This window comes from Onychostruthus taczanowskii, unplaced genomic scaffold (assembly GCF_017590055.1).
Source record: "Onychostruthus taczanowskii isolate IOZ18803 unplaced genomic scaffold, ASM1759005v1 scaffold67, whole genome shotgun sequence".
NCBI lineage: Eukaryota > Metazoa > Chordata > Aves > Passeriformes > Passeridae > Onychostruthus > Onychostruthus taczanowskii.
In genome coordinates, this window is record NW_024504455.1 from 1,803,777 (window position 1) to 1,816,977 (window position 13,201).

Consider the following 13,201-nt stretch of genomic DNA (forward strand, 5'->3'; position numbering starts at 1 on the left):
GTTGCTCTTGAATGTGCGCTGCTAAACCTCTCTGCACTCTGTGTAAGTGACTTTTAGTGAGTTTGCCCCTCAGGTGCATTCACAGCACTGCTGTCTGCTTTGGGGGGCTGGGGGAGGAGGTCAGGAGTGCCAGCTGCCCATCACATCCATGTGTGAGAGGGCAAACTCTGAATATTCCCAACTGAAGCCAATAAAACCTCAGGGGTACAACACCCTCTGCAGATAGCTCCAGAACAGGAGCTGAGAAATCTGCTCTGGAGCTGCTTTGTACTGGGCAAAAGTATATGGCACAAACTAAATACAATAAGAAATATAATTATTTGTTTTATTGGAAATTCTGCAGGGTGATAGAATGACAAGAAGCTTAGGAGTTTGGAGGTTTTTTTGTTGTTTTTGGCGTTTTTTTAACAAATCAATCACCACATCAGGCTTCCAGCCTTGCCTCCAGCACAGAATTGTTCCTCTGCTCCTTGTGGATTTCTGCATTTCCCAGCTGCTGCCCTGCACTCCTGGGCACACTGTAGGCAGCAGTCTTAATAACCAGCACACGTGTTCTGCTGAGTTTACTAATAATTTACAGCAATTTGTAGCCTGCTATTCTAATAAACCTGGGCAATGCTGTTGACACAACTTGTTATCGTTTATAAACGGCCGAGCTTTGATAAATGGATGCAGAGGGCTCTTTTGAAACTTCAGAGCATGTGCTTCTTATTATGGGCACATCTCCAACTGAATGAGGGTGAAACCCTGCACTTAAGGCTTTTGGAGTGTGGGTGAGCAAGGCAGGAAGATGCTCCTGTAATAATTTGGAAGATATATTTCTTACTCTAATTTAAGTTCTTCTGATAAAGTCTCGTAAAATTGCCTGAGTTTGTACAGAAACCAGGCACCTGTCTCCTGGCTTCAAAGTGCAGGGCAAAGTAAATCAATTTATCATAGAAAATTTTGGATAGCCCTGTACTTGAAAGGTCCAGCAGTGTCTTCTGGGTGTTACCAGAAATCCCTTTGAATTCATGTTACACACAGAGTGCAAGTGCTTTTTCTTTAATCTTTATATTTCTGGCTAGCAAGACTGAGTATAAATAGATTTTTTGTTTGAGCTTTTACTTTGTTAAATCTCATATCTGTATCATCTATCATTCAAGATTAATATTTTGCATACAGTATTTCCTACTGGTGAATGGATGACAGTCAATTAATTAGTCATTAGTGTGACTCCCACAGTATAACACATCATTTGCACCACAGAAAGATCTCTGAGCCCATTAATTCATAATGTTCTTCTTGTGTTAAACTCATTCTTTGAAATTACTATTTCTCTTCTAAGATTTCTGTTTGGTAGAAGCTGTATTTTTTGAAAAGCAAACAGAAAAAACGTTGTCACCATTGACTTGGCTTGTTTAATGGCTTCTTGTTCTTAATTAAGCTGGGTGCCTTTTTCAAGCCTCATGCTGTTCAATTTTAAAAGCTAAAATTTCACCATGCCCTCTATATAATATGCAGGCCTTAGTTCTACTTTTATGTTCAGGTGCCTTCCTGTATTTTTTGTGCAATAATAATTCATCTCCTTAAATAACTTCATGCTCTTACCCACCTTTCTCTCTACCACAAAGAGAAAATAAGCAGAGCATTAGTAAATATTATGAAATAATAAAATCCATATCATGGTAAAATATTAGCAGAGCAATGACCTTGATCTGAAAACTTTCCTGTCATCACATGAATTTTTTGCATTACTTTCTCTCCAGATTGTCAGAGCTGCACAGAAAATCTTGGTTGTGTCACCAAAATGCCCTAGGGTGGAAGGAATGGTTTCGAAAACTGGTCTGAATATATCTGGATGGGTTTTGGGGGAAGAAAAAGGCTTTCCAAGGTTTTATTGTGCACTTTCCATCTTTATCTGCACCCAGCCTCACGCATCTTTTGCTTCCTTTCTCAATGTAACAGAATAATGTAAAAATTATCCTTGGGATTAGGAAGATTTGGACACATTCCTGAAATGCTTGGGTTTGCTGATGGTATTCCAATATGTTCCTTTGTAAAGCCTGCCTCCTGTGCTCTGTTTTCAGGTAAACCAGTTATGATTGTTACTGAATATATGGAAAATGGGTCCTTGGACAGCTTCCTACGAGTAAGTGCAACAGGAAACTAAATGGGGCAGAAGTGCCTCTTGTTCTGGACTTGTTAGGGGTTTACTGCCACTCTGCACTGATTCATCAGCAGCTCTTGTTGCTTGATATTTCTTTATTCTCATTTAGGTTTGTGAATATCATGGTGTGCTCATAAAGCCACTTAGGGGTCTGCTGGTCCATTTGCAATAAGCATTATTTCAAAATTAAGGCAGTTTTGGTTGCATTAGTGTGTTGTATCTGTTAAAAATGAACAAAACAAAGCAACATTCTGGCACACAAAAAATGGGAACTGCTTTTCTGGAGGCTGAATTATGACTGTAATGCAGTTATGCTTATTGGTTAGCAGTCTCTATGTCCAAGCAAGAGATTTTCTAAATGAATGAATTTATGGAAATTTTATCAGTAATGAAAAGTTGAGAGAATAGCCCCATACCTGAGGATGTTAGAAATGTTTAGCTAGCAAAGTTTACTGGCCTGTTTTCTTTTTCCAACCTTAGACACACTAATGCTGTGGCTGATTTATCTTTGTTTTCTGTCAAAGTTGGTAGTGAGCCTAAAAAAATTCGAACGCTCCCTGTGTCACCAAGATTTACTTGTGGCAAAACAAGGAGTGTAGGAGAAGTGAAATCCCATCTGAGGGGAAACACTGGTTTAATTTTAATTTGTTAGAGCAAACTTCGCTTTGGCTGGGAGACTGCTTTGGTTCTGCCACGGTTGAATGACATTATCCCCCAAATTCATAACATTGAACTAGACATTTAACCCCAAAAGGGGATAGATTGTCAACCTTAGTTTCTCTATGTACTATATATGTTATGGTGTCCACTGGAGCATGTAAAATACATATAAATAATGTGTCAGTATAGCTGAATGAAATATCTCTGTACTGAACTATATATATTTTGTTTAGACTTGAAATCCTTGAAGAGAGCCCTGAGGAAGGGAGAATAATTTCTGACTGCACAGAACAGTTGTTCAGCTTGTTCTTTCATTTTACTGTGATTTTTTTTTTTACTGCTGTTATGTAGAAACATAGATAAGAACCTTGTGAGTCATTAATATCACAGGCAACTCTGGCCCTATAACCTTTTTTATAAATGCCTTTTGGAACTACTTAGTTCGCTTTCCTCATTGCCATTGAAAGGTTCTCTGAGCATCTGATTCTGTTCATGGTTAGAAACCTTCTGGTTTTCAGCTAAATCTTTTCCAGAGTCTATATAAAATTCTCTTGTGTTGGCTCTGATAAAAAAAGGTACGGACAACTGCTAAGAATCTTTTAAAATATTAATTTCTTCATGAAGGAGAGTTCTGAGAGACTCTTTAAGCATCCACTGTGTCATATATTTGTCTAATGTGTCCAGTGCCAATATCACCCCCAAGTACACTAACCAAAAATGAAAAATGGATGCAATCTGTCTGGCAGACTGATTCATGTCAGATCACCTCACGTGACAGAGCCAGCTCCCTTGTATTTAATAAAATTCCAGAAGCAGCAGCAGCACGAGGAGCTGGAGAGCTGCCCATGAGGTTACATTTACAGCACTGGGGAATTCAACTGAGAGCTGCACTACAACAAATGCTGTCCTATTGTCTATATATCCATATATCAATATCAAAAGTAGATGTTAGCAAACAGGATTAGTAAGAGTTGAGAGATTTAAATTATGCCCAGAAGTAGATGATTAGAAATATATCCAACTAATGGTTTCTAGGCTAAGTGTTTCAGTCATTTTTGTGCTCCTGCAGTTGAGGAAAATTTTAAGAAATGAGTTTAAAACTAACAGAATTTGAAAGCTGCTGACTCAGATCAGCATTTGCTTTTGTTAAATGAATTTCTTGTGTAATAGAAAACTTTCATTAGGCCATTGGGGAAGGCTTGGATTTTCACTAGAAAATCCTGTAGCCTTTCAGGGAAGTTGGACATCTGTTTCTGTAATGTTCTGACACTCCAGTCTCAGGAGCACACACAACTTAGATTTATGTGCTGCTTTCACACGTGCCCCATCTAGGAAATTAAAACTCTGATGACAGCAAGAAGGGGGAAAATGAATTTTTATCTGAATTGCAAATGTGTCCCCATCCCTCAGCTGATTGGGAGACCAGCATGTGGCATTTAAATCACAACGCCTGACTCACCAGCTCTTCATCTGAGGAGCTCCCAGGCCGTTTATGAAAAAATCCATGCAAGAAGGAACATGAGCAATCCCTGAGATGATCTTTCCAATGTTTTCCAGAAGCATGATGCCCAGTTCACAGTCATCCAGCTGGTGGGCATGCTTCGAGGGATCGCGTCTGGCATGAAGTACCTGTCGGATATGGGTTACGTCCATCGCGATTTGGCTGCTCGCAACATCCTCATCAACAGCAACCTGGTCTGCAAAGTCTCAGATTTTGGTCTCTCTCGTGTGCTGGAGGATGACCCAGAAGCTGCTTACACCACAAGGGTGAGTTCCTGTGTTCCTTTGCCTTTTTTAAGTTCTTGTTGGTCGTGGCAAAGGCTGAAATCTGATGGAAATCTGAAATCTGAGGCTGTGTCAGTCCTGTCTGCCCAGAGATGTTCTGCTCATCACAGTTATTTTTAAATTCATGTCTTGGAGAAAACAGAAAATGTCCATACAGAAAGCATGGTTTGTGTTGGTAGATTACTTTCCTTAGACTATGCAAAATTCTTGGCTCCGTTTCTTTCTCCTGAATGTGTAAGGGAGTGAATACTACAATTAAAGCCTGAGTTCTTTTGGCACACAATAATTTAAGCCTTCATGTGTGCTTTGAGAAGTTTTAGTTACACTGCTGATTTAGCTCTCACACAGTGAAAAAAAACAAACTATTCATCGAATTTTGTTGTGTTTTCTAGCATGATAAGAGATATGTCTGACTGGAGCATACTGCAATCTCTGTTCTTCAAGGGTGTGTCATTATACCTGCCCTTGTACCTCTAACTGAGTAAAACAAAAAAATGCACGTCTGATTATGACCCTGAATTAACTTCCATTTTTTTGTGGAAGCCTTTAGCTTTATGAATATATGTGTGTTACACTTGGATATCTGGTTGCTCATTTTAATGCTATTTAAAGTGGATTTTGTTAGCTTTACAATGAGTGACATTAACATCCAGTATCTTAGCCAAGTGTAATTTGCATTTCTCACAGTAATCACCTCATCTTCACCATACAAACCAGATTACAATGTATCAGCATAATCTTAATGTGTGTTTTCTATGGTTTCCTTCATTCCTGAACACTGACAGGAGCAATCAATAATTTTAGTAGCTTACATGCTGCCTTCTTCATGATTGAAATAAAATAACATGTGAGAAATGAGTAAAGCAATGACAGATTTCTTACACATTATATACACATACATTAATAGATACATTTATCATACCTTCATAACTTAGAAGGCATAAAGACTCTATTCTTTACTTGACCTTTCAGTGTTTTCTTTGCCCTCTTGATAAACTTTGTCATGGAGTTAGAAATATGCAATATATACCACTTTAGAAAACTGTCTGCAGAGATCTGGCGTGGTTAATATAAAGAGACATTAGTATGAGAAAGCAGTGTTCATGCTCAGTAGTGTTACAGCATTAATAAATAAATATTATAAATTATTATTATTATTATTATTATTATTAAATAGGTGTATTGCTGTGTCAGATACTTGTTTGCTCTCCTAAAATCAAGCTGAAAATGAAGCACTGGATGAAGCTGTCACATCAGTGACGTGTCTGAGGGTGGCTTGGACAAGTCAGGGTGCACAGGGTGCCAGTGTTTTCAGCCAGTGTTCCGTGTGAATTTCCTCTTCCTCTCCCCCTGCCACCTATTTTCTGAGTCTACCTGCCTATTTGCAATTAGTGAAATCAGATGGAAAGAAACTATTTTGTGAAGTGTAATCATCTGTGTTCAGTAAACTCCATCTGGCGTTTGTGGTGTGTGTGCAAACTGCTGCAGGAAGATGCTCAGATAATTAAAACCTTCAAATACAACTCAGGACAAATCTGGTTTTTTTTTCAAGAGTTGTTGCTGTGAATATACCTGTGCCACATCTTGGCTCTGAGAGAAGAACAGGGCTATTTGGTATTCATCTTTTTTGCTCACGTTTCCCTTTGAAGTGAGTCTGATGTTGATGTCAGGGGAGCGTTTCCAGGTGGGATGTTTGATCCCCAGCTGAAAAAAATGGGGACCACAGATGTGAAACAGAGCTTCACTCCACTGGCAGAGAGATGAACAGTGCATGTTCCTGCTGCTTGGATATTTCACAAAACACAGGACCACTTCCTAGGCTTAGCACATTTTGAAACCACTAATTATAGGACAAAAATAATGCCACTTGTTAAAAATAACGGCATAGTTTCAAACTATTTCATGTTTAATAATGGCATTGTCCCAAACTATTTCATGTCTTTGAAACTAAAGGGTGACAACAAGATATTTTAAAAAGCAATGAAAAATTCTAAATTCTAACTCAAATTTCAAACATTATTAGTGTGCATTATATTGATGTCCTCCTGTCCTCCAGCTCTTCCTACTCCCGGCTGACTGTTCAGTATCAGTGGTGCTAGGAAATTTATAGAGTTAGCAGCAAAGATGGATGCTTATCTATTTAGGCTCCCTATCTGCCCCTATTTTCCACCTGTAAATGTCAAAGCCTGAGAAGGATTCCACTGCTTTAATTTGTAATTGCAAGTCAGGATTGATCTACCCCAAGAAGCCCAGCCAGGTTTTCAATACTCACCACTGCCTGGGTGACATTTCATGTTGTGCTGTTCTCAGAAGCCATGTGTGAAGCTCTGCATAAAGGCTGTGAACATGTGTCCTCTTACACATCAATAATTTATGTATTCCTTTACATATCAATGCATAATCTGAGATATTCATGCTATTGTAGCAGAAGCCTGAAGGACAATGCAAAGATCACAAGTGCAGGTGTGAATTACAGGGAATCAGGAGTTGTAAGGAACTTTCCTACCTGACAGGGTCATTTTTTTACCTCCTGAATTATTGTCACTGCCTTGATACCACAAAAGGCCTTTGGCAGCCTGGGGTCTGCCTGCTTACAGAAGCAGAAGCCAGCATGTGAATCAGGCTGACTGCTTGGATTTTTTTTAATTTTTTCACAGAGTCTTTGTGCCTGAGGGGGATGTGCTGTAATTAACCACGTTCTCCATATCTATTCACTTTTAACTGAAACACCGAGATTGTGTTAAAATTGTCATTTTCAGATGGATCTGGTTTATCCTTATTATTTTTCACATGTCTGTATGACAGGTGGGTGGACTAATGACACAATATGAAGTGGACGTGAATTTAAGCAATCACAGTTGTAGAGGGACTGTAATTATGTCTCTCAAAGACAATATTTGGGTAATCAGTAGATGAACTTTGACTATTTAAGCACACAGATACATCATCAGTGTTCATGGCATTTTAATGTACATGCAGCCCATGCTGGACAGAAATCAGTTGTATTTTCCCTCTGTGTGCAAAATCACAGTGATACAGTCAGAATGTATTGAAGGGTGTGGTAAAAAAGGAACCAAAACCCCATCAATTCTCTTGCCCCAAAGCACAGAGGAGGGGAGCAGTGCTCTGTCATCGCTGGCTACTCAAGGAGGAGATGATCTCAATATAAAACATGCATTAGTAAGGGCCTGACAGGCACCATCAGATAATGTCAGGTGTGTAAAAAGGTAAAACTGGCTCATCTCACTCACATGAATCTCTTTTGTTCTGTACCATTAAGAGATCTCCTGAACTCTCCTAAGTCCTGGTATAATGAATGAATGTCAGGCTTTTACTTTCAGCTTTTCCTGCAAAGTCCTTCTAGTAATTCAGTTAGAATCCATTTTTCTTGATCCACTCCTCCCCAGGCCTGTGGCTTAGGTGCCTGTGGCTGTCACCCTGGAACAGATTATAAATCAGAATATTGGAATGGGTTCTGAAGCCCTGGAAACAGCTGCCTTGTGCTGGAGTGCCAGACGTGCTCGAAATAAATTGAGGGCTTCATTGACTTTAGATGAATTATGCTGGAGAGACAGATACTGCAGGAATAGCAGCTCCATCTACAGAAGATAAAACTTCTGGTTACTGCTGGCTCACTGATTTCCAACCCTGGGAGAGGTTCTCTGACCCAGAGTGCCTGGGATTTTGAGCTGCAATAACAAACTCCTACAATTTCTAACACCAAAGCTGTCTTTCTACTCAAGTTTGGGGAGCTTGGCTGTATGATGAGCATGCCCTTAAAGGGAAACCATGACAAAAATATATAAAAACTGTATTTCTCTTAGAAAATAATCAGTAAAAATATTGCTGTTCTTGTTCTTAAACTATTCCCAAAAAAAGAATCAGCAAAATCCCTTTTTAAAAGTAATTATGGCATTTTTATTACAAACTGGGGAGCAGAAGAGCAAAATCACACTTTTAGACTCTGTTCACTGGCAGTTGATTTCTTTTTTTAACTACATTTTAATTAATATTTTTGAGCTATTTATGGTAATGCTATGTGGATCTGCAGGCTTTTATAGGATTCCAGCTGGAACTTAGCAAAGAAAATTTGAAAGCCACCAACTCACACTCATTGTAATAAGGATCTGGGGTAGATGCACCTTCCTTTTTCAGTAAAGCAAAGCCAGAAGTTGTTTCATTGAGTTGCTAATCTTCCTGCAATAAAGCAGTCACAAAATGTGAGGAGTCTAATTACTGTCTTTTTTTTAAACTGTTTCTCCAATTTCATAGATAACTTTTTACATAAGATTTTAAAGACTTTCTTTCCAATATGAAATTCCTGCCCTTGTCTAATGGGAGATGTCTGATTCTCTTCCTGGTGGTGGTGTCTTTGTTGATGTAAATTTAGGATGTGGCTTTCCCCCAGGATTCATGTTCTTTATTGAAAGCCAAGGCTCACTTCTAGCATAGAAAACAGAGAGATTGATTTCTTTATCAGCCTCACATCTAAAACTGTAAGTGGATTTCTTGTGAAAACATGAGGCTACAGGAGAACTTTCCTTGTTTCTTGGCTGGGCCTTGGACTCTTGGAGGGCCCCTGGACACTTGTAAAGGGAGCTTATTAATTGAGTATGAGAAAAACAAAGTCATTTTTATGTTCTTGGTACTGTTCTGGAGCAGCACTGGGAATTGTGAATAAAGTTATAAAGCATGGAAAATACAATGTACTTTTTGTGATTAAAGAATCATCCAATAGATTAAATTTCCAAGAGAGAGAGAGAGATCAGGCTCTTCATCTGACTTCAGAGACAAAACAGTGTTTTCAAACACTCCAGTTTTCTGTGTCCTCTTTGCTGGTCTGCAAGTGATGTGGAAATTTGGTGTTCACCTGATTTTAAGGGTTGTTTGTGAAATGAAGGTTTGTCTTTTGGTAGGGAGCTCTGCTAAACAGAATGGGATCCATGAAAACCATATGCCATGACAATCCCCTTCCTGACCTTTGCCAAGCCTCTAAGACATACCTAGTGACATTTTGGAGGCCTGAATTGTAGTCTGAGTCAGGACTGCCTGTGTTGTTTATACTTAATTTAATTTATGCAATATTAGCATGAAAATGAAGATGCTTCAGTATTGTTAGACTGTATTTAGGTTTCTAATTAATACTAATGCCTGCATTTCTATTGTTAATCAAGCCAGTGAGTCTAAAGCTGGTGATTGTATGGCTACCTTCAGTTGTAGGTACAGTTTATGGGAGAGTAGGCAAAGCAAAGTGAAATATTTAAATCTTTTTTTCCTGCTGGTTACTCAGTGGAAGTCAGAGCCCTCTCTCCCCACAGAGGTGGTTGTGAGAGGTGTGTGACTGGAGTATCATGGAGGTGTCAGAAGCACTGCAGGGAGCTGGTCTGGTGTGAAATCTTCAGAATATATTCTCCACACGTTGTGCATAACTGGAAATAACTTTAAACTCTCACAGTTTTCTGTACTAAAACACATTCACTCCAGAATTGCCTTCAGGAACAAGTTGTGCACTGCTATCTTTTAGAACTTCATTTTCTCATGCGTGACTCTCAAGAAACTGTCAAAGCTGGTATCACCAGGAATTGTCTCTTTCCTCTAATTCTCACATTTTAGAAACTCAGCCTGAGGTTCCTTGTGTGCATTTTATTAACTTGACCTGCAGCACCAGGTGGTGGCCATGACCAGAGAGAGATGTTCCCCTACCTATCATGTTAATTGTACTGGTAGCTTCAATTCTCTTCAAGTTTGGCATTTAATGATGGCTTGCTTCTCTTATGACTTTAAAAAATGTCCAAAGCCCCTCTCCCAGCTGACATTTTTTTCAACTCTTCCCTCTGCACAGGTGACCCCATCTGAATCTGATTTTCTGTGTCAGCTGGAGGCTTGGCTTTAGTGAAGTGAAGCAACATCATGGCCCTTTATTTTCCTTGTATGTCCTAGAAAACCTGGTGAAGCCATGTAGGGAATTCACTTAAATGCCTTAAAATGAGCCAAATCCAGCCCTCCTGTGCTGTGCAAAAGGATCTGGGTTATAAGGAAGGACCTTGGAGTGGGTTTTTCACCTTTAATGATGTATGAATGTCGTGGCAGTTTCCAAACATTTCATAACTGAAAATCAACCAGACTTGATTTATCATTTACTCTTATCTGTGCAAATTAAGCTACACACACACACATATATATATGTATGTGTATGTCTGTGTAGCATAATTTGAACAGAGAAGCAATTTGCACATATATAAAATATATATTTATATGTGTGTGTCTATAAAGTATGTATGCTGTAATGTACTATAAATCTATATTGCAGGTAGATAAATCTATGGTAAATCTACCAGATATCAGTGGAATTTGCACTGAAATGTATTTTACTCTCTCTTTTGCTCTTATGACAAGCGGCAGCAGCGTTTTCCAGCTTACCCTGGGTTTTTTTACACCAATATCACAATAACTGAGACTCTCAGAGATAAAATAATCAACCACACAAAATCATATTTGTTGCAGGACTGTCACATGGACTCTCTGGTTTTGTTTTGCTCCCAGGGGGGCAAGATTCCCATCCGATGGACGTCTCCAGAAGCTATTGCCTATCGGAAGTTCACGTCAGCCAGCGACGCCTGGAGCTATGGGATTGTCCTCTGGGAGGTGATGTCTTATGGGGAGAGACCCTACTGGGAGATGTCCAACCAGGATGTGAGTAAATTGTTGTCCGAGTTGTGTTCTCAGAGAAGGGATCCAGCTGTGACAGGAGCTTGAGCAGGTGGCTGTGAGTTTTTGATGGTGACATTGAATAAGGTGTGGAGAGGAAAACCGCCGCATCTCCCTGCTCAAGTAAAAGTTCATTAGAACTTAAAAAACCCACCATCTCTATAGCAGAGTGTTTTGGACCTCTGAAGGAGCAGAGTAGAGTATTTTATCCCATTGGTGGTTTTCTGTAAGATGATGCAAATAATTCCACTGGAATGAGGTCATTGCCTTTTACATTCCTTAGCTCGTTGTTAGAAAACCCTCCTAAATTTCTGTTGATCCCCTTTTGGTTCCACTTCTATAATACCCTGTAGAAGTTTTCTGTAAATGTCAAATGCACAGACTAAATTACTCTTGGCACTTGTGAAAAGGAGAAGCAAAGCATTTCTGCTAAGAGTTTAATGAAACCAAAATGCTTCTGGAAGTAATCAATGGATAAAATAGAGAAGGAGAGTGATCTGATTAGACTTCCAATACAGGTTTCTTTGTGACATTAGTAAACTGCCCAAGCCTGCAATCCAAATGATTAATGGAGCTCTCCCAGTATTTATTAAAGCATAACATTTCACTAAAGAAAATTTTTTCTTATATCTATTTTGGGTTCTTTTTCTGTTGTCTGTTGTTTTATTAATTTTAAATTTATTCTACAGAAGTTTCTTATGGACCAAATTTTATGGAGTGCAGTCACTCATGCAAACAGATTTTCCAAGGAGATTATATACATTGTTACTAGATCTAAATTAAAATAAAAAAGTCAGTAACATAGTTGTAGTCAAATATTTCTGTACTACTTTATGTTAAACAAGGAAAAAGAGAAGAAAACTTCCTTTTAAATGGGTACCTCTGTAACCCAAATTTCTGTAGAAGATGATGCATTTCTTTTAATTGGTAATGAATGTTTTTTGTGGAGATTAACTTATCCTGTTGTGCAGACTGATATATTAGTGGAATGTCTTTAATAATAGCCCATTAAAATCTAAAATGGAAGGATTAACCTCTTTATGTACCTCTCCTTCATGGCTGCTTAAAGCATTAACTGTTCTCTTGTCCTTGTTCTGATTTAGAATAGTTTCTTGTGCTTTTCAGTTAATTGATCCAGATTAAAAGGAAATATTTACAGAATATGGCTTTATCCTTTTCTACATTGAATACATTGGGGGTTTTTTTATTCATGGGGCAATAAGTGCTGTGGGCCTGATCAAGAGGTGTTGGATTCTAGTGAAAAGGTTGGATTAAAAAGCTTCTGGACAGCATAAATTCTACAGTAATCTTGGTTTTGTGTGTGTCAATCTGGAAAAATTACAGAAAATCTAGACAAATTTTATCAGCCTAGGCAAATCATAAGGAATTGGGTTTACACTGCCTAGTAGAAAATGTATAGTTATCCATGAGGTGAGTTTTAAAAACATTTTGTGGCCCTGTGACATCATCCACAAGACCTTTTGTCTGTTGGTTCAGGATGGCAGAGAGGGGCAGGTTAATTTTTTGGCAGGGTGGGCTGTTTTTCCTGTTGGTGTTTTGAGTTTTGCATCCACTGGAGGATGTGGAAAGGTTTTTTTTTCCCTGCTGTTGTTCTGCATTTCAGTGTCCACTGGAGCATGTAGGAAGCTTGTGTTTCTAAGGGTAATCAGAGGAGAGATATCCAAGGCCTTTTGAAGTTCGGCATACTTAAGCAAGCTCTTGCTAACTGTGGCTTTTGTTTATGGATTTATTTCAACTGAGTGTGAGTTTTTGAGATCCTTTCCACACACTCACCTTCTTCAAAGTCACACACTGTATCTTAACTCCCCTTTCTCCATGCCTAATCTGCTGCCTGGTTTACTTTGCAGATAAAGGAGAGACAATTAGTGAATAAACACG

The 13,201-nt window shown here is 38.8% G+C and overlaps 1 protein-coding gene across 2 annotated transcripts in view; it reads left to right on the forward strand.

The window, feature by feature from the left end:
* Positions 1-13,201, forward strand: part of EPHA3 (EPH receptor A3) — a 179,365-nt gene that overhangs the window by 149,331 nt on the left and 16,833 nt on the right. For both annotated transcript variants that reach the window (XM_041420914.1, XM_041420915.1), the window contains exons 12-14: positions 2,070-2,131; positions 4,367-4,576; positions 11,138-11,287. In XM_041420914.1, coding sequence (XP_041276848.1) covers positions 2,070-2,131; positions 4,367-4,576; positions 11,138-11,287 — 422 coding nt within the window. The remainder of the gene's footprint in view (positions 1-2,069; positions 2,132-4,366; positions 4,577-11,137; positions 11,288-13,201) is intronic.